The sequence below is a fragment of the Nelumbo nucifera genome, chromosome 5, assembly GCF_055504915.1.
Source record: "Nelumbo nucifera cultivar China Antique chromosome 5, China Antique-T2T, whole genome shotgun sequence".
NCBI classification, from domain to species: Eukaryota; Viridiplantae; Streptophyta; class Magnoliopsida; order Proteales; family Nelumbonaceae; genus Nelumbo; species Nelumbo nucifera.
The window spans coordinates 39,508,531-39,529,748 of NC_142653.1; the positions used below are offsets into that span (position 1 = coordinate 39,508,531).

General features: G+C 39.8%; 1 protein-coding gene across 1 annotated transcript; it reads right to left on the reverse strand.

Annotated features, from left to right (window-relative positions):
* Nucleotides 1-548: 548 nt before the first annotated feature.
* Nucleotides 549-20,770, reverse strand: LOC104606770 (SWI/SNF complex subunit SWI3C-like). The gene is made up of 7 exons (XM_088889143.1): nt 20,533-20,770; nt 19,850-20,422; nt 19,230-19,765; nt 17,964-18,315; nt 17,763-17,836; nt 5,655-5,960; nt 549-1,099 (listed from the first exon to the last, which is right to left on the reverse strand). The coding sequence occupies exons 1-7, from the start codon at nt 20,555-20,557 to the stop codon at nt 611-613; spliced, it is 2,355 nt and encodes a 784-aa protein (XP_088745269.1). The 5' UTR covers nt 20,558-20,770; the 3' UTR covers nt 549-610.
* Nucleotides 20,771-21,218: the final 448 nt, after the last annotated feature.

Consider the following 21,218-nt stretch of genomic DNA (forward strand, 5'->3'; position numbering starts at 1 on the left):
AAGGAAAGTGTTTGCAACTAGTTTGGCAGATCAGATATTCAGACGTGCCTCGTCAGAACTGATAGCAAATATGGTGCCATTTTGCAATGTATTAAGGTTTCTGACTTCTGAATTCTGGTACAGTAAACCTTGTCCTGTCAACTCAAAAGAATCAGCCAAATCAACATCGTATAGTTCACTTGAATGAGGGCAATCGATCCGGGCCCGAGAGACGGAGAGTATTGAAGAACAAGAGGGATGAAGGCCCTTACGAAAAGAGCAACAGCCACCCATGCTTAGAGGCCCTGGATAATAGGGCACACGCTTCCACCCAATTTTGGAATGTCAATGGCATAATGACGCATGCAGTCATCCACCCGAATTCTTGTGTTATCACTGGCATTTGTTGTTTTTACTTTTTACTTTTACGGGAAAACATAAGCTATGCTGGTTGGGCTGGTGGCTGGTTTTCTAGTGGGGTCTGCATTGAGGCAATCTGTCAAGCTGATGGGTTCAACCATAACATTTTTTTTTTTGTTTTGCGCAATCACAAATGATTGTGTGCGTGAGAGAGAAAGATGTAATCTAATTAAATGATACAGCTCTGCATGAAAACCATTTTTTCCGGTAGTCAACCTACATGGGTGTTTGTCCCAGATACAGGTCTTAACATTGGATGAGTGAGGCCAGGGGGCACACTTCCTTGGGTCGAAGTGTACATAACAGTGGAGGCAGCGGCGGCGGCTGTCGTAGGTGGGTGGATAGCAGATAGGGGTAACCTTGGTCCAAAAGCAAACATCGGTTGCCGTGGCATGAACATGTTTGGGTGGTTTGGTTGGTTGCTGCCATATCCAGGGATATTTGCCTGTGCAGGTGAGGCTGAAATTACTTGTTGCCTGCTGGTACCAGCAGGTCCAGCACTATTATTTGCTATAGCTGCAGCAGCAGCAGCAACAGGTGGTAGGGTAGCAGTTGCTCCTGGAGGTGCAAACCTGGTCGATATAACCCGGGCCCGTTCAGCTGCAAGCCTCTGTCTTGTCCTCTCCACCTGTTCACATTCTTTCATCAGCAATGTTTCCACCTCCGCAAACTGTTTTAGCTTCAGCTCTAGTCTCTTCAACTGTGCCGAAAAAAATAAAACAAATTAGAAACCATGAAACCATCAGAAATAGTTTACTTTAGAAAATACATTTAAGCCACTCAGTTTCTGTAAATGCATCACCAGTGCGGGTCCCAGACATGACCTTAACAAAAATAAAAAAAACCTTGAGTTGAAAACCCTTTCTGCCCCAAATAAATATGCATGTTTACCATTTGCTCAACTAAAATTGCAATAAGATAACTTTTAATAATGAGTTAAACTAAGCAGTGATTTTTTTTTTTGATAAATAAGAAGCCCGTCAATTTATAAAAGACAAACTATGTAGAAAAACAAAAGTCAATTAAATGGAAAGAATGAAAACACAAGTGCACGCCTTCAACGTCTTCAGCCTATAACAAATGTTTGTTTCACTGATGAACCATAAGAACACGGTTCTAACTAACTGGCAGTTCAAACAATATCATTAACAGTACTAGACAATCTTAACAGTCTGGAGTCTTGAGTAAAGAATCCTAAGATTCCTACTCAGAAATGCATTGGCCAAGCAAAGTTTTTCAGTTTACTATCAGGACAGATCTCTACCAACGTAACATATGGTACATTTCCCTTGGCATTGCTGTCCATTAAGCTTTTCCCTACTATGGCTTGTCTATTTGACATCGTCCTTCGCATTATTTTCTCCATTCACTGCCATATTTATTTATTTTTTGGATCAGTATGCAAACTTCCATTGGCTTAGCTCAAAAGGAAAGGGTCTTTTTTACATCCCCACCAAAAAGAACTTTTGAGAGAGAGAGAGAGAAAGCTTGGTCACGCTAACATATGTTGAGGCTCTCTTTTCTAACAATCTAACATGTGTTTAAGATCATCAGTCAGATGTTTTCCAAAAGAAACCAGAAGGTGAATGTTATGAATATCCATTATGCAAAATCAACCAATAAAAAAAAAGTTAAGCAAAACCTGCTTCAACATTGAACCTTACTCACAGAATGAAAAGTCTTGCATCTAATTACACATTATACTATACATTTATACAATATCAAAAAGCCATTATTCTCTATGTCAGTGCCTTCTCATGAAAACAACCTGAATGTGGAAACAAATGGAATAGCTTAGATAGCTTAGAAACTTTCTGCTTTGGGGCTATCCAAGGTTTCTCAGCATCACTAGATTTTTCAACATCTTTTCTTCCTTCTCCCTTGCATATCTTGAAAACTACATAAGAAAAGGCCATTACCCAATGTTGGACCCAGCTATCTGGGGACTGGGGAGGGGGTACACTGGAAACGGTCCTAACCTTTGGCATTTGTTTGCATAAAGTGGCCGGCTGGCTGCTCTCAGACTTGAACCTGTGTTCTCAAGCTTGCCAGCCTGAGATTTTACCATTGCAGATTGCACCAAGTAATGGACCCTTGAGAACTATATCTATCCAAATAACATCTGAGTCATATAAAGAATCTGGAATGTTATTTCAGAAGGTGGTTTTCTCATGTTAAATATCAAACTACCGAAAATGGACCTTCGTGACTTGTAAAAGTTGCTTCATATGTCAGATGTTCATATTGCTAATAGAAAGAAGAGCATTTCTTACTAATCAAAAAAAAAAAAAGAAAACTGTAGTGTAATTGTCTCAACTGAATTAATGCATCCTACACGATTCCCCATCTGAAGTTAGGGAACATTCAAGGGAGAAAATGCTTGTATGCACTGAAATTTAATTAAGATTAATTGCAAGAAGTTAGGTGGTCTTGGGATTGGAAACATCAGGAAAAAAGAACATGGCTTTATTGGGAAGTGGCTGTGGAGGTTTCCGGTGGAAAAGGAAAACTTGTGGACAAAGATAGTGGCTAGCATTCATGGGTTGGAGGACAATGGATGGGATCCTGGAATTCTGGCAAGGACTACAGGTGCTTCACCTTGGAGAGCCATCAATGATCTTCCAGTTTTCTCTTATTGGATCAGGTATGATTTGAATTCTGGTAGCCTTATAAAGTTTTGGGAGCAAACTTGGGTTGGTGATTCCCTTTTGATGGACCAGTTTCCATCTTTGTATGCCCTGTCTGATCTGAAGAATGAATCTATCACTTATTTCATTGTGCCTTCAGACTCCTCTTCTAGGTTTGGGTGGAACTTGGGTTTGAGGAGGGCTGTTAGGGACACAAAACTCGGTTGTACTTTGAACTTGTTAACCATTCTTGAAAACGTTTTCTTGGATCCCACTAAGGAAGATGCCAGAATTTGGACCCCATCCTCCTCTGGTACCTTCTCTTGTGCCTCTTTCTTTGAAACCTTATCTCAGCCTCTTGCCTTTAGTGGTCAGTCTTTCCCTGCTAAAGAGGTTTGGAGCAAGCCCATTCCTCCTCGGGTTGGCAGTTTTTGTTGGGAGACATTCCTTGAAAGAATTAATAGAGGTGACCTACTTCAAAGAAAGAGGCCCAATTCTTCTTAATGGTGTATTCTCTACAAAGTTGAAGGGGAAATTGGTTATCGCTTATTGGTTTCTTGTCTGGTTGCTAGAACTATTTGGGAATGGGTATTCTCCCTCTTTGGGTGTAGTTGGACCCCCCCCCCCCCCCTTTGAATTTGCAAAACCTTTTCTCTCCTTATTTTAGCTTGCCTTTGAAAAGATGGAAGATTATGTGGAGATGTATTAGGGCAGCAGTTTGTTGGTCTTTATGGGAAGTAAGAAATTTATGAATTTTCTTAGAAAAGGAGAGAACCATTGAAAACTTATTGGAATTGATACACTTGAAGAGTGGTACACTGGCTGAAATCCTTGGACTTATTTTCAGATTTCTCCTTAGATGACTTGCTGAGGAATTGGAAGGAGATAGCTAACTCTGCCTAGGTCAAAAGGGTTTCTAATCCCTCTTGGACCCCTTCTCCCATTGGATTTATAAAACTAAACTTTGATGGCAGCAGCTTTAGGAACCCAGGGCTGTCTGGTATTGGGGGAGTTTTCAGGAATGAGGAGGGGCTTACTCTAGCCATGTTCTCAGGCCCTATTGGGGAAGGAGACTCTCTTAGGGCTGAGATCCTTGCAGCCCTGGAAGGTGCCCAAAGAGCTAAGGAGCTGAACATCAGAAGAGTGGTTATTGAGGGTGACTTTGAGGTGGTGGTGAGATGGCTTAGGGAAGAAAGCTCGGGTATAAGGAATTACAGCATTGAAAAGAAAAAAACTTAGGTGGCTGACTAGGGACGTTGAGGTTAAATACAGTTGGGTAAAGAGAACTGCTAAGTCACTTGCCAATGGGCTAACCAAACAAGGGGTGAATAGGGGTTCCTTTTTTGGGGATCATTTCTAGTTTTGCTTCTTTTTTATTCTGTTGGGGGAGTTAAGACAGTTTACCTCCCCCTCTTTTGTAATTAAAGCTTCAGTGTCTTAATAAAATTTGCCATTATTGATAAAAAAATTAAGATTAATTAACTAAGACACTGAACAGATGGTAAGGTTATGATATAATGCAGCGGAGAAAAGACATGCAGGTTATGATATGGTGCATGGTGAATTTGGGTTTGGGGAGAGGAATGAAACAAGAGATACAATTTTGGATAAAAACATAAGTAATACAATCTTATTATCTAAAATTCTAAAATTGTAATATGATTGTCTGAATTGATTTCATGACTCCTGGGTCTTGGTCTTGCCAAAACAATTCATAAACCTGCATTTATGAGCTATGCCTGTTAATAATCGCCTGGCTTGAAAATCCACCCACAAACAGTATCCCCAACCCCAAATTTCATTTCATAGACCCATATACAAAAATGTTAGGAGAGATTTGTGTGTATATTGGTTTTGCTTTTCCTAGTTTCCCTCTGAAAAAGCCTTTGTATCTAGCCCCTTTGCAGTGTCCTAGATGATTGCATCATTTTCAGTTTCAACAAAGATAGATCTTGTTGACAATCTTAAATAATAATAGTAGATGTTCAAGACTGCTATCAGCCTTGAACCCTAATAGATTTCAGGTTCGAAAATAGGAGAAAAGGTATAGAGGAGAGAGGAGAAAGAGTAGAGAGAGAGCAGTAGAACACAAGAATTGAAAGGAAGGACAGAATCTGAATGTTCTGCTGCCGCCACTTCTATTTAGTATTTATAGGTTATGCTAGTTACATGAAAAAGACAAATCTGCCCTTGGTATTTACATAACAAATAAAATAATATAAAACTGAAATATAAATAACAACTGGAATAACAGATTGACCATCAACTAACCCTAGGATGACTAGAGCACATTCTACCCTATGGACACAGTGGGACCATAGCTGTGGGGCCCACATCAGTGTTCTCTACAATAATAATAACCTCAGCTTCAACGGAAGCTAAAACCATTAACTGTTCCCTTTATATGTAGCACATATTTATCATTTAAACTGGCAATCCTACTCCTGAAGGAAAAGTGTCAGAACCGGCCACTAAAGAAAATACAATAAAGCATTCTTTGGTAAGAGAAGCCACTGTATTCATGTAACAGCTCTCAGTAAAACCAATGATGGCAAAATAAAAACATCAAGCATAACCGGAGAAATCAAAAGGAAAAATAAATTCAAAATGTAAGAACAATGGTAATACCTGATGATTTATAATACTTGCAGCCATTCTCTGAATTTCACGTTCCTCATGATCTGCAAATAGTTTTGCCTTTGTTGCTGCAGCAGCTAAACCGAATTTTGCAGCAATATTCACACTTTCAATGGGCAGAGGAGAAGAAACTGCATGATTCTGATTAGATCCTTGTACTCCCACAGTTTCGCCTTCCATTTGTGGGGCATTACTAGAACCAGCCACTTGGTGGTCATCTTTTGACAATACTGCTAATGATGCATGAGCACAGGCTGCAGCAACACGTGGCCCAACTGCAGATGCTAGAAATGCAACCTAGAATTTTTTCCCCAATGGTTAGATTAACAGGAGATCATTCAAATTAAATTACTGAAACAATATTCTGAACAAAAATCCATGGAAGGAATTAACTGGTAAAAAATGTTATATTAAATTGCTGATACAATATTCTGAAGAAAATCCATAGAAGGAATCAACAACATTAAACACTGCAGCATCCCAAGGGGGGGGACCTAAATGGCCATTTTCTCTAACAACCAAAGTAGGAACAAAAATGATAAATAGAAAAAAAATAGAAAGAAACAAGAAAAATGTGTTCAGCATATTCAAAGAGCCGTACCAACCAAACTCGACTTCTGCAAGACATTAGTAGGTTACTCTGACTAAAAGTCACAAGGTCATTCATGCAAATAACCATTGTTTAGGAAACCAGACTGGACCAGCTGATCAGACCAGTTGAACCGTGACCTGGGCCCCTTGCTGGTACGGTCATACCCATAAAACTGTAATTCATGAAAAACTGGCTGACCAGCTGGTTGAACCAGGAAACCAGTGAACCAGTCCCAGTTTTATAAAACCACCCAGGTCACCACATGGATAGAAATCCATAATGGTAATTGCAAGACTTGAACCCAAGACCTTTTAATTACATATATTGTCTTGTTACCATTAATTCATCTCTTTATTTGTGCTCATTTATGCCTCTTTAATGTATATATTGCTTTAATACACACATATTTTAAAGAAAATGTGAGTTGAGAGGCTTGAACCCTGGTCTTTTGTTTTAAAAATTTAGAAACCAGTTATCTATCCACCACATTCAAGTGTAATAATATCTATAAAATATATTATATATAGTATTTAAGTGTCTCATAGTATTTATGTATATATGTTACGCCATCACAGTTCAACTTTCGGTTTGACTGTGGTTGAACCTCTGACCTGTGAACCTCTCCCTTTCTATGCCCGTTCCGGTTCTCTGAACATTGCAAATAAAAACAATCTAAAGCTTTATTTATTGTCTAGCCAATGATCATACATACAAGTCAGGACCCCATCTTTGAGATGGTTTAAGAAAGATGCCAAAAACTCAATTATAGCTGACCCTCAAAGAAAGCAAAACAGATAATTTCTACATACATCAACACCTTGGTTAATAGGGGTGCAAATGAACTGGGTCCTGATCTGATTAGAATTTGAATCTGATCTGATTGTGCTGTATTTGGATATCCCTTAGTGCATTATCAAATTGAATCAGATCAGGAAATACAATCTGTTTGCTTATGGGATTGAATTTGAATCACCCCCTGATTCGATTTAAAAAGAAAAATCCAATTCGATCGGCTAATTATATATAACATATTTTTATATTTTATTTAAAAGACGTTTATACAATGCTAAAAAGATAAAAACTCACTTTAGTGTAAAATTGTAATTTCAATTTAAAGTTAAAACCTAAAAAATTCCCTCCAATTAAACCTAAAACTCTCAATAATACTAAACTTGAAGAAAACTTCTCTAACCATTAGCATTTTACCAAACCCTAAACCTAACCAGTTGTCAGGCTGCCGACTCAGTGCTGCCTTTGCCAACTCTCATCTCTCCCCCACCTATAATCTGATTTTTTTTTGGCGGGAAACGGTAACTTTCATTAATTCTTTAAGAAAACTTAGTACAAACTGTCACCTTCAAAAACAAGGTGACCCCTCATCAAAATTACAAACAGGCCCAAAAAAGGTTCTGCCTACTAACTCCTTGCATTGCTAAAGTATCGGCCATTGCATTGGCTGATCTTCTAGTCCATTTAAACCAGACTTCAAGCTCCCTTGTTAGTTGCATAATCTCCCTTACAGGTTGTCTAAGGGACCAAGCACCTAAGCTGTTTGTTTGCATCCAACCTATTACCAATTTCGAATCTCCCTCCACATCCAACTGCTGAAAACCCAGCTGTTTAGTCGGTTTGAGCTCCTGTAGGAGTGCCGGAACTTCTGCTCTAAGAGAGTCCCCCAATCCTATTGGGCAAGGACTTGGACTTCCCCATCTCTAAAGACACCCCCAATTCCAGAGGGGCCTGGATTACCTACAGAACTGCCATCAAAATTTAGCTTAACAGCTACAGATAACGGGGGCAACCAGTCCTCTTGAATAGCTAAAGAGGGGTAGGAGGAAGCTGCTACTGTGCTCCACCCTCTAATTAAATCATCTACAGAGAAGTCCTTGAACAGGTCCAGCGATTTCAACCAATGTATAACCTTTATGGGGATCTTTTCTATGACTTCATGTGCTGATTTTTCTTTCCCTTGAAAGATTATGTTATTTCTCTTGCCACACTGCCCAAACAACTGCTGCCCTCATTGCTCTCCACATTACCCTTCCTCTTTTCTTTCTTTCTTTTTTGATCAGTAACGGAAGAATTTATTAAGAATAAGAAACTATAATTACAAGAGAGGGGGAGGTAAACTTTCTTAAAACCCCCATTTTAGCAAAACAAAAAAATACATGATTAGAAATGAGCCCAAAAGAGAGATCCCCTATTCACCCCTTGCTTGGCTAACCCATCAGCGAGTTAGCAGTTCTCTTTACCCAAATGTATTTCACCTCAATGTCCCTAGTCAGCCACTTAAGTTTTTTCTTTTCATTGCTGTAGTTCCAGATACCAGAGTTATCTTCCTTTAGCCATCTCACCACCACCTCTGAGTCACCTTCAAAAACCACTTTTCTTAGGTTCAGCTCCCTTACTCTTTGGGCACCTTCCAGAGCCACAAGGATCTCAGCCCTAAGAGAGTCTCCTTCTTCAATAGGGCCTGAGAACATGGCTATAATAAGGCCTTCATTCCTGAACACTCCCCTTATACCAGAGAGCCCTGGGTTCCTTAAACTACTTCCATCAAAATTCAGCTTCATGAATCGAGGTGGGGGAGAGGTCCAAGAGGGAGAAGAAACCGTATTAACTTGGGCAGAATTAGCTATCTCAACCAATTCCTCATCAAGTCATCCAAGGAAAAAACTGTGAATAGGTCCAGAGATTTCATCCAGTGAGCCACCCTTAAGTGTATCAGCTCCATTACATTCTCAATGGTTCTTTCCTTTTCTGAGAAGGTATGTGAGTTTCTTTCTTCCCAGATAGACCAGCAGACTGCAGCCCTAATACATCTCCACATGATTCTCCCTCTTTTTAAAGGCCAACTAAAATAAGGAGAGAAGAGGCTTTGCACATTCAAGGGACCAGCTGCACACAAAAAGGGAGAAAACCTAATCCCAAATAATTCTACCAAATAGGCAAGATATCAAAAGGTGTAACCAGTTTCCCCTTCAACTTTGCAAATAATACACCTATGTGGGGATAGACAAGAATTGGGTATCTTTCTTTGAAGTAGGTCACCTGTGTTAATTCTTTCCAGGAATGTTTCCCAACAAAAACTACCAACCTGAGGAGGAATGGGCTTACTCCAAACCTCTTTAACAGGGAAAGACAGACCACTAGAGGCAGAAGGCTGAGATAAGGTTCCAAAGAAGGAAGCACAAGAGAAGGTACCAGAGGATGATGGGGTCCAAATTCTGATATCTTCCTTAGAGGGATCCAAGAAAACATTCTGAAGAATGGTTAACAAGTTTGAAGTACTCCCAAGGTCTGTGTCCCTAACAACCCTTCTCAGGCCCAGGTTCCACCCAAACCCAGAAGAGGAGTCTGAAGGCATAATAAAAGAAGAGATGGGTTCATTCTTCAAGTTAGATAGGGCATACAAAGAAGGAAACTGGTCCATCAAAGGGAAATCCCCAACCCAAGTTTGCTCCCAAAACATTATAAGATTGCTAGAATTCAACACATACCTAATCCATAAGGAGAAGATTGGAAGAAGATCATGGATGGCTTTCCAAGGAGAAGCACCTATAGTCCTTGCCAGAATTCTAGGATCCTAGCCATTGTCCTCCAGCCCACGAATGCTAGCCACAATTTTTCCCTTTCCAACGGAAACCTCCATAGCCACTTTCTCGATAAAGCCATATTTCTTTTCCTAATATTCCCAATCCCTAGACCATCTAGCTTCTTACATCTAGTTACCACCTCCCACCCCACCCTATGGTCCCTCTTCTTCTCTTCTTGCTCCCACAAAAAATCTCTCATTAGCTTTTCTAGTTTGTTAGAGACTTTTGTGGGAATCTTAAACACTGACAAAAAATACATAGGTAGGTTAGATGGGATAGATCTAATCAAAGTGACTATCCCCCCCAAGGAAAGATAATTTCTCCTCCAAGAAACAAGTCTTTTCTCAAATCTTTCCACCACCGGGTTCCAAAAACTTTCTTTCTTGGGATTATCTCCTAAGGGGAGACCTAAGTAATTCATAGGCCACTCTGAAATTGCAAAACCTAACAAGCCTACATATTCACTTAATTCCCTTTCCTCCATGTTCACCCCCACTATACAACTCTTATCAAAGTTCACTTTAAGATTGGACATTTGATCAAAGAGTTGTATTGTCAATTTCATGATCCTAATCCAATTAATGTTACCATCTTCACAGAACAGTATGGTATCATCTGCAAACTGCAAGTGTGTAAGTGGAATCTCCTCCCGTCCAACTCCATCCTCTTAACAAATTTCTCGAATCAGCTCTATGTATCTATCTCCATAACACATCTGTAATCAAAGTGAACAAGAAAGGGGAGAGTGGGTCTCCTTGTCTAATTCCTCTCAGTGCAGGAAAAAAATCCACCACAGTTTTTTTTTTATCAATAACAAGAAACTTTATTAATGATATGAAACTATGTGAAACTTATGGTACAAAACGGGAGGTAAAAAGTCTTAACTCCCCACCAATAGAATAGATTGAAAAACAATGGAAAAAAGTCAAAAGTTAGCCCAAAAAATCGATTCCCTATTCACCCCTTGCTTTGTTAACCCATCAGCAAAAGAATTAGCAGTCCTCTTCACCCAATTGTAATGTACCACAATATCCCTACTCAGCCATTTGAATTTTTTATTCTCATTGTTATAACTCCACAAACCGCTGTCTTCTTCCTTTAACCACCTAATCACCACCTCTGAGTCACCTTCAAGGACCAAACATCTGATGTTCAACTCCCTTGCTCTTTGGTTACCTTCCAAAGAGCAATAGAAAGCCCAAAAAATCCACTACAGTTCCATTAAACAAGATTGAGTAGTGACAACTCCTAACACATCCCAAGTTCCAATTACCCCACCTTTCCCCAAACCCGAAGTTAACCAAGACCTCCAATAGAAAGGACCAATCCACTAAATCATAAGCCTTTTCTAGGTCTAGTATACGCACCACTCCCTCTTCTTGGTCTTTTTTAAGCTCTCCAAACTCTCATTAGCAATCAAGATTTGATTAAAAAATCTGTCTGCTCTTCACAAAAGCTCCTTGGTTGGGTGCAATAATAGTAGGGAGAACTCTCTTAATCCTGAGATACAACACTTTTGTAATTATTTTATATAAGTTGTTGACCAAGCTTATCGGTCTATAATCCTTCGGTTGTGAAGCCTCTCTCTTCTTTGGGACCAAAGCAATAAAACTGGAGTTCAAACTCGGACTAATTACTCCCCTTCTATGGAATTCATCAAAAACTAACATTAAATCCCTTTCCAAAATTTCCCAACAGTCTTGATACAAGGCCATCGTGAACCCATCTGGACCCAAAGCTTTTGTTCTATCCATTGAAAACACAAACTCCTTTATTTCCTCCAATTAAAACCTCCTTTTTATCCACTCCTTGTTCTCATCTCTTATATTCAGCCACTCCAGTCCCTCTAAACAAACCCTCTCATTCAATGGTCTTCTAAAGATAGATTTGAAATGATTTACAAAGGCCCTACTATCTATGTAGGGTGGGAAATAACAGCTCCTTCCACTTCCAGCTTTGAAATTAAATTCTTTTTCCTACTATATCTATAGTGTTTCTATCTTCCTCTAACCACTTGCACCTAGATTTTTGTCTCCAACTTATTTCCTCTTTGTGCAGAATTTCCTCCAATTTCTTCCTTAATCTCTATCGAGCCTCCTTGTCTTCCTCTCCAAAAGCCACCCTTTCTTCTTTCAAGTCTATTTCCTTAATCTGCTTAGACAGAAATTGTTTTCTCTCCTCCAATCTTCCAAACTCCAACAGGTTCCATTCCTTTATCTGAGATTACAAGAATTGGAGCTTCTTGTGGAATCTCATGCCTTCCCTATTTATTATGGGGTTGCATTGCTCCCACCATTCTTTGATTTTCTTGGTGAATCCCAGATGAAGTAACCACACATTCTCAAATCTGAATGGGGCAAGACCCTCACCTCTCATATCTTCCTTACACAAAACTATGGGCCAATGGTCTAAGGTAAGTCTAGGCAAACCCCTAGAGTTAACATTTCCCCAATGCTCTTCCCAGTCTGTTGAGAACAAGAACAAGAACCTGTCTAGCTTAGAGCAAATTGGGTTTGAGTGGAGGTTGGACGAAGTGAACCTATTGTTCACCAGTGGGGTTTCTTTAAACTCAGGCATTTACAAAGAGGTTGAATTTTCTCACACTTGTAATCACTATTTGTCTAGGGTTGTTGGTTTCCTTTGTGAATCTGACTACATTGAAATCCCCTCCCACACACCAAGGTCCTTCCCACAAGCCCCTTATATCACTCAATTCTTCCCACATTTTCTTCCTCTGCTTGTAATCATTGGGGCCATATAAATTTGTTAGTGTTGAGTTGTGGGCTGATATTACTTATTTTATTTACATAGCATAATTAGGGAATTATTGGGCCTTAGGCCCATTAGTTTAGGTTTTAAGTTAAGAGTGTCTTTTTAGTTCTTACAAGTAGTCGACTTACGAAGGGCATACTCATCTTTGTATCCTCTATTATTTACGAGTATATAATCTAATGAAAGGGGCGGCCAAACCTAATTTTCTGGCTTTTCCCATTCTCTTCTATCTCTCTTCTCTTTCTTTCTCTATTGAAACCTTCTCTTCTCCTTCCTTTCTCCTTCTTTTATAGTTTTTATATAAAAACAGGTTATCCAAACTTTTCTACTTGGTACCAAAGCAAGTTCAGAGATTTTTTGAGCTGCTCTATCATGCAGCCCTAGATCGGTCGACTGCATGGTGAGGTAAAGGGCTGATCGAAGAATTCAGGTAAGCCTAGTATTTGGATTTTTTGGTGGATTTGCAATTCCTTGTAGCTGGTCTAAGGGTTAACACCAAAATCAAGAAGAATTGGAAAAGAGGGAGAGTCCTAATTTAGTAGGACTCTTCAATTTTTTACCTAGGAAGTGGCACTCTGGTTTTCTAGGGTTCCTTGAGGTTTTCTATTGTGGATGCTTTTGTTGGAAAGGAATACAGCCGCAAACAGCAGCAGTAATGGGCATTAGATTCAGTGTTCCTATCTTATCTTATCTCTTAGCTAGATTCAGTGTTCCTACTAATTAGGCAGTAGCATTATTATTTCCTATGTCTTTTAGAAAGTTTCTTAATGTTTTTTTTAGAAAGTTTCCTAATGTTTTTTTAGAAAGTCTCTTTTTAGAAAGTTTCTTAATGTTTTTTAGAAAGTTCTTTTTTAGAAAGTTTCCTTAAGAAGGACTCTTGTAATTCCTATTTAAAGGAGCATATGTTATTCAATAAAACTATCAATAATTTCAGTCAAGAAAGAGCAGAGGAGAGTTGGTGATCTCTTTAACAAATCACCATAAAGGCGCTAAAGATAGGTTCCTCGAGAAAAGGGAGAAACAAGGGAAAACAAGAAGTTTTCCCCGTTAACCGACCTGTGACAAGATCCTATTCGCGGGCCCTTAACATTTTTTGAAGGGGGCGGTTCAAGTCCCCGTCTTTTTGGAGGCCTCTGGAGGGAGCGACAGCCTCTTCTCTCTCTACTCCCGCTACCATGGAAAAGGGAATCTTTGGAGGTAAGGGCTTCTAGGGTACTAGGAAGGTGTTTGAGGTTTCTAAAGGAGTTAAATACTTTTCTTTTCATTTTGAATTGATATCCTAATCTATTTTGAGAGTTATGGAGGGTTGTGGAGTTGAAAACAAACTTGCAGGTGAAATGGGACAAGGGGGAGGAGGTGTTGGAATGCCTCCGCTTTGACAAGACCCCCCCTTTCAACTAATGTTATGCATCTTTATTCTTCTTAATATAAAACATTTTTATTAAAAATAAAGAAAAAATGAGATCCCCCCTTCCTCTTCATCCTCCTCCTAATCCCCTTCTCTTAAGGAGGCTTACGCCTCCTTGTGTTCTGGAGGCTTATGCCTCTTGCGTTCTGAACTACGCCTCATACCTCTAGGTAGTGGAATGCCTCGCGTCACGCCTCCACATTTTAAAACATTGATATCAATTTCTTGAATCCTTTTAGCAATCCATTCTTTTCTCTCTTCGATTCTTCCAAACTCCTCTTTGTTCCACTCTTTGAAAATAGCTTTCAGAACTCGTAACTTTTTGTAGAATCTATATCCTTTCCATCTGAACTCCACTTGACCTTCCCACCACTATTGTACTTTCTTTAGAAATCCAGGATGAAGTAGCCACATGTTCTCAAACTGAAACAAACAAGGTCCTCCTCCTAATTTCTCTTGTGAAAGCCTAATTGCACAATGATTCGAAGTTGGTCTAGGAAGTGCCCTTACTACCATTTCCCTCCAAGCAGTCTCCTAATCTACAGAGAATAGGAATCTGTCTAGTTTACAACACAGGGGTTTTTCTTGAAAGTTGGACCAAGTGAAACTAGCTTGTAGCATGGGGAGCTCTCTTAGCTCAAAGGACTCCACAAGTAGGTTGAATTTCTTCATGCTAGAGGTGATCCTATGGCTAAGATTAGTTGTTTCACTCACAAATCTAATGACATCAAAATCGCCCCCCAAACACCAAGGACCACTCCAAAGACCCCTTATGGCTGCTAGTTCTTCCCAAAACTCTTCCCTTTCCCTATATGAATTTGGACCATAGACATTAGTTAAATCCCATTATAACCCACCCTCTTTCCTCCTAAACTTCACTGTGACTGTAAAGTTGTCAATCAATTCTTCAGTGCACTCTATCTTCTCATTCTTCCAAATTGTTAGGATGCTTCCTAAGGCTCCCCACAATTGTGCAAAAGCTCAACTTAAGCCTCTGGCTGACAACAAACTTCTTACCCATCTTCTATCCACCTCTTCCAACTTTGTTTCTTGAATTAGTACAGCATTTGACTTCTCTTTCCTAAAAACTTCCTTAACCACCCTTCTTTTTCTTTGACTCCCCAACCCCCCTAACATTCCAACTGATTATCTTCATGGGAAAAATCAAATGCTGAAAACCTGAGGTTTTTCTTAACCTAAACCATTTTCCTTTCTTTGCTCAAAAAAAAAAAAAAAAAAAACATTTTCCTTTCCTAATCACCCATAATCTCTTGAATTAGTATTAGTGCCCATGGACAATCAACTCTTTGACATTATCCGGCCAATGACCACTCTGAAATAACTTTAGAGTGGCATTTTTTTATCAGCAACAAAAAAAAAATCAATTTATTAATAATAGTAAACAGGAATTATACATCTAAGAGTAGCATTTTCCTGCTCATATCTGAACACTCCACCCACGCCAGATGACACTGGATTTCCAAAAGATATGGCATTGCTACATTCTTTTAGGCAGATTTTGGGGCATGAAATAGTTATAACCATCTTCTTAGAGTAAGCACCTAGTAGTCCTGTCCATGTTATCTATTTGCAATGCCAGACTCAACCTTACCTTCTTTCATAAATAAAACAGATAACTCTCTTCAACATTTCTTGCTTCCTTCACTCCTCTTCCTTTCTTAATTGACACCTATACTTGGTATGCAATTTTTCATAAAGAAATTCAAGAGATTTTAACAGATTCAAAGTGATTCTAAGACTAAAATAATAGGAATCTTAAAAAGAAAATAAAATATACAAGAAAGAAATACTGTCCCAGATTAAAATCTCTTAAAGACAATGAGTCTCTGCAAGGGAGTTTGCTAATATTCGAATCCATCTGAAATGAGATGTTCATTCTAGAAGACAACATTCTAGACTCCCCGGTAAAGTAATGGAGAGTACATGTTAGATTCTCTTGCTATTCTCAGGAGTCAGGACCAATAAAAGTCCAGAAGAGCTAGTACAGAGAGGTGTGGGTAAGCTGATGTCTTGGGTGTCTGTTACTCAGGACTTTAAGCACCTGAATTTGCCTCATTTGTTTAATTCTCAGTTTTGGTGGAGTCTGTAACTTGATTTGCTTCTAGACCTTTCTTTTGGTCTGGGAGTTGCTGTAATTTCTCTTTCTTGAATAAAATTACTTTACCTTTTTCCAAGAAAAAAGTATTCTCATGAACAATAGGTGACAGGGATTGGGGACTCACTTTTCTCACTTGAAGTGGAACGTGTAACCCTAATGCAAGATTTGAAAGTGGGCTTTGCCTCAGGGATTAAGAGAACTCAGATTCAAGAAGAATCTAAAATGGTGATTCGCTAGATGCACGAGTGGAAACTACTTTTTTGGCTCCTTTTTAAGACCTTGCACAACTTTATTAGTGTTAATCCCTTTCCCGTCAAAGCTCTTTGGTTTGGTCCCGTAACACCTAAGGTGAAGTTTCTCTGTTGGGGGCTAATAATTTGATTGTTAATACCAGTGAAAGGTTCCAAATTTAAAAAAAAAAAAAAAAAAAAAAGCAAAAAGATTGTTGTCTCTCCCCTCATGTCTGCGTCCTATGCTTCAGGAATGGGGATAAAACTAACCACCTCTTCTTACATTGCCATTTTGCTACTAAGTTATGGAATTACTTCTTGGGTGATCTGAATACAGTTGGGTTGCTCCAACAGAAGTTATAGGACTCTTCGACACTGACTTGATGGCATGTAAAACTTGAAGAAAAATATGGCAATGCATAAAGCCTCAAACATAGAGGAAATCAAAGATGCGACAATGGTGTTGCCAAATAAGCTATAGTAAGTAAAGATTCAAAGGGGTCACTCTCAATGATAAGAGGATGGCACAAGGTAGCCCAATACCAAATTGTGAGGCAACGTAGGTTGGTTTGTTGGACTGTTCCAGTCATGAGAAAATTAAAATTTAATTTTGATGGTTGTAGCTTTCGTTATTTGGGGATTCCAGGAGTATGGGGAGTAATTAGTGATCATAACAGCACCATTTTACTTAGATTTGCAGGCCCTACAGGATCCAAGGTTTAGGTTAATGTGTATGCATGGGATGATGATGTTGAAGTAGAGGTAGACTGCCAGACAGTTATACATCAGCTACAGAATCAGGCCCTTGATTAGACAGGTACAATTTCTAAGTAACAGATTGAACAGTTCATTCAACTGTGTGCTTAGAAATGCAAATTCTATAGATGACTCTTTGGCTAGGGCAGGGGATGTTAGGGATCATTTGGTGTGGGGATGCCCGGGGCCAGGCATTGATCTGTAAAGATATCTTAGTGGGCTGGTTTTATCTGTAAAGTAATGTTCACATGCTAAATGTTCCCAGCACAAGATGCTACAGCATCAACTTCCCTCACCTCAACGCTTACGAGAGTGAGGCACCTGCCACACATCCAACTATTGGTTTATCAAACATAAAATATACAGAATAGGGTCCCCTTTGCACTATATACTTAGATGTGATAGTGAAAGGAAGAGCTTGACTATATGAAGCTAGTTATCAAAATCCCTCTGAAGATGCACTGAGCCACGCATCCAACTATTGGTTTATCAAACATAAATATACAGAATAGAAACTAGAGATTATATAATGTAAATCAAATAAAAGGAGTTAATATTGCAAATATTAGTGACAGAGAAAAGAAAACAACTATAGAAATATGAAACTTGCAGAAATAATAACCCACCAGGGACATAAGAGGATTGCTGGCAGAAGCAAATGGTAGTCTGCTTTCTGAATCAAGGTTTGCAATAGAATGCCCTGGAAAAAAAAAAAACTTATAATTAACAAAAGGGAAATACATGATCCTAACTCTGCAGAAAACATATAGTTACTTATAACTATGAAAATAATGGAACCAAAAGTGCAAAAATATCCTGAGAATCACCATTAGAATTTGCATACTGTCTTTCACCATCAGCTATGTTTGGCACATTAGCTGAGACAGATTTGCTCAGAACTTCAATATTCTCCAACAGACCATCCTCCATGGGCAGACGAACAAAATGGAGGATACACTGTGCTTTTGACTTAGTGCCAACGTGTTCTGCAATTTCATTCCAGTTATCATTGTAGATTTCCAATGCCTCCAACAGTAGAAGTGTTTCCTGGTCAGTCCAACTATCCCCATCGATATCACATAATTCTCTCATGGAATCCACCCTTATGAAATCCATGCTTGAGTGACCAATAACAAATCTCCCTTCATGGAAGCAATCCAAACAAAGTAGCACATCAACCTGCTGGCAAGGTGTTGATTACTCACACAAGTGGAAACCAAAGAAACATCACAGCAACTTAAGATTTTATACTATATTAGAATTCATTTCAGATTTCACATCAAGATTCAAGCAGTAAGCACGATTTAAAATTTTATTTACCAAAGAAAATTTGCCTCCAGAAACTTCTTAGAGAGACAGGGATACACTAACCATCTTTTCAGTGTTCACATCAAAATGGTTTTAGGTGCAATTCTTGGATATTGCACTGACTATGATCCTATAATTAAGCATGTCTCTCAAACATGTCAAGCCTGGATGCCATTGAAAACAGCTATCATCATTATCCAGTATCCCCCATAAAAAATGGAGGGTGTACAAATGGTGTAATAAAATGTCCAACGCATCATACACCAGGTCAAACAAGACATCTAATGAGCTTAGGTTGTGTTTGGTACCATTGCCATTTCTTCCAGAATTGGGTTGATCAACACAAATTGATGAGAGATATGTTAAATTTTCAGCTAGAATGATTACACTTCCCCTTGCGGGTACTTCATTTACCAATAACTAACATGGAAAGAAGCTTACTTGATCATATTATGTTGTTCACTATGTGAGGTTTCTTCCTAGGTTAGCCTTTAGTTGATATATAGAATAGTAACTGAGTTGATTAAGATTTGTTCTACAACCCCCCATCTAGAGAGAGAGAGAGATTTCTTTTTGCCAAGTTATAGAATTTAGTTAGACACATGGGCTCAAATATTTCAATCATATCTGACAGCTTTGCAAAATAACCACACTCACCATCATTGCATCTACGTTCATATGACTAAAACCATGAAATCCAAAAGGTTAACGATGAACACGAACGAAAAGAGGAAGATGAGAAACCAGAAAGAAGAAAACGTTCGGGAGGAGGGCGACGAAATTACCTCCTTCTGTGACTGATAGTACACACGAGGCAAGGGCCGAGAACAGCAATAGCAGTGGTTCTCAGATAAGAGCTCCCGAATTCTGCGGTCCAAATCAGAGAATTCATCACTAGGACAAGATGGTGATGAAGAAACATCTGAAGGCTTTAACCGACTCTTGGGTTTGTCAAAGTGGATCAAACTGTCAATAGACCTCAATGCAGGCGACGGGACATGCAGCTCCCCGTTGGGTTCCTCTCTCAGGTACTGCCCACTAATCCTAGGCTCATGATTCGTCGTTGCCGCACTGTAATTAATGATTCCCCAGTGGTCCAGAAACCGAACAATCCGGCTCAAGTCATGCATTTCAATGCTAACACCCAGCCCTTGGCAATCATTCAAAGATAACCTTTTCTCCGGATTCCCCATGTATTTAGCAACAATACGGTTCCGGCATTCCATGTACTTTTCCGGTGTGTGCTCCACAGACTTTCCGGAGAAAAAATGCGGCACCACCTGTCTCTCCAACCTGTGCACGGAATTCGGCGAAAACCAATCTGCAAAAGAGAATTTCAAGACCCAACTAAGCCAAACTAAGGCCGCAAACAGAGATAAATCAGGTTAGAAATCGAATCACATACCCGCATGCATCGGAACAATGAGTACCCGATTGTTCCCGAACCGCTTGACGACGCCCCGACCTTCCATTATTTGCGGGGGAGTACAGACATAGGCCGATGAAGAGCCATCTCTGTCCTGATCCGATTGGGCTAGAGACGGGCTGTCAGCAAGAGCGGCCGATAACGCCTGAAGCTGTCCATGAGATATATTCTCGAAAAAGTAAGAGTTTTGCTGAGCTCGGTTGTCTGAAAATTGAAGGGCACGCTCGGCATCAACGATTGCAAGCACCGACGAATGTGGGCGGTTCACAGTGTGCTTGATCACGGCCGGGAAGTCCGAAATCCGGACTCCTCCGTCAGAAAGGACCTCGCTTTCCCGAGTGTCGTGGCCGGAATCGGGCGCCGCGGAAGCGGGGGCGCCGGTGGTGGTGGTGGTGGGGCGGGCAGTGTTGATGGGGTGAAGATCTTCGTCTTCGTCAGCGTCGACATCGTCGTCTTCTTCTTCGTCGTCGTCTTCATCTTCGGGTCTCTGCCTCTTGCTGTTGCTTCCGAGAGTAGTATCTTTCTTCCTCTTCTTCCATTTGCTACGAGAATCTGCTCCAGATTTTCAAATAAAAAGATTAAAAAAAGAAATTTAACGAGTTTCTAGGGAAGATCTAGATATATAGAGGAGGGAGAGATGGCTGGGTTAGGTTTGAGCTTACCTGGGAAAGAGAGAGAAGTTGACATTGTAAAAACAGGAGAGAGAGAGAGAGAGAGAGAGAGAGAGATTTGGAGCTCTGAGAGAAGTCGTCCTTCGTTGGAGTGGTAGTAGAAATTTCGGGAGAGGTCAGAGGTGAGAGAAAGGGCGCGACGAGGGCATAGAGATTGAGGAGGAAGCTCTCTCCCCTTCTGTCTTTTCTCTTCTTTTCCTTTCTCTCCCTTTTCTTTGTTTGGCTCTAAACGGCGGAAATGAAAATCAGTCTTTCTAAGATAGCGGCCGATTGTTGAAAATCCCAACCATCCCAGCGGACCCAGCCCATGTAAAATTGTGGGCTTGGGCCGGTCCGGACTCGGGTTGGGCCTGTTAAAATTACACCCATAATTGATCTCGACAATAGAGGCCTGGCGGACCGGTTTTGGGCCGAATTTGTCTTTGTGTTAATAGAATATACTCAGGCTCGAGTCCGAGTCTGGCCCGATTATCATGCCTAGATTTTGAGTTCAAGCCCGGCTCTTATATAAAGCCCAAAGCCTAGGCCCAAGACCAAGCCCAACTAGGAAATTGGGATTTTTTTATTTTTTATTCAATAAAAAACTGTTTTATTTAGATGAAAAGACCTCAAAACTTAAAAAATAATGAAAGGTCACACTATTACTTGAAAAAAGAGAAGAATAATAATGAAAAAAA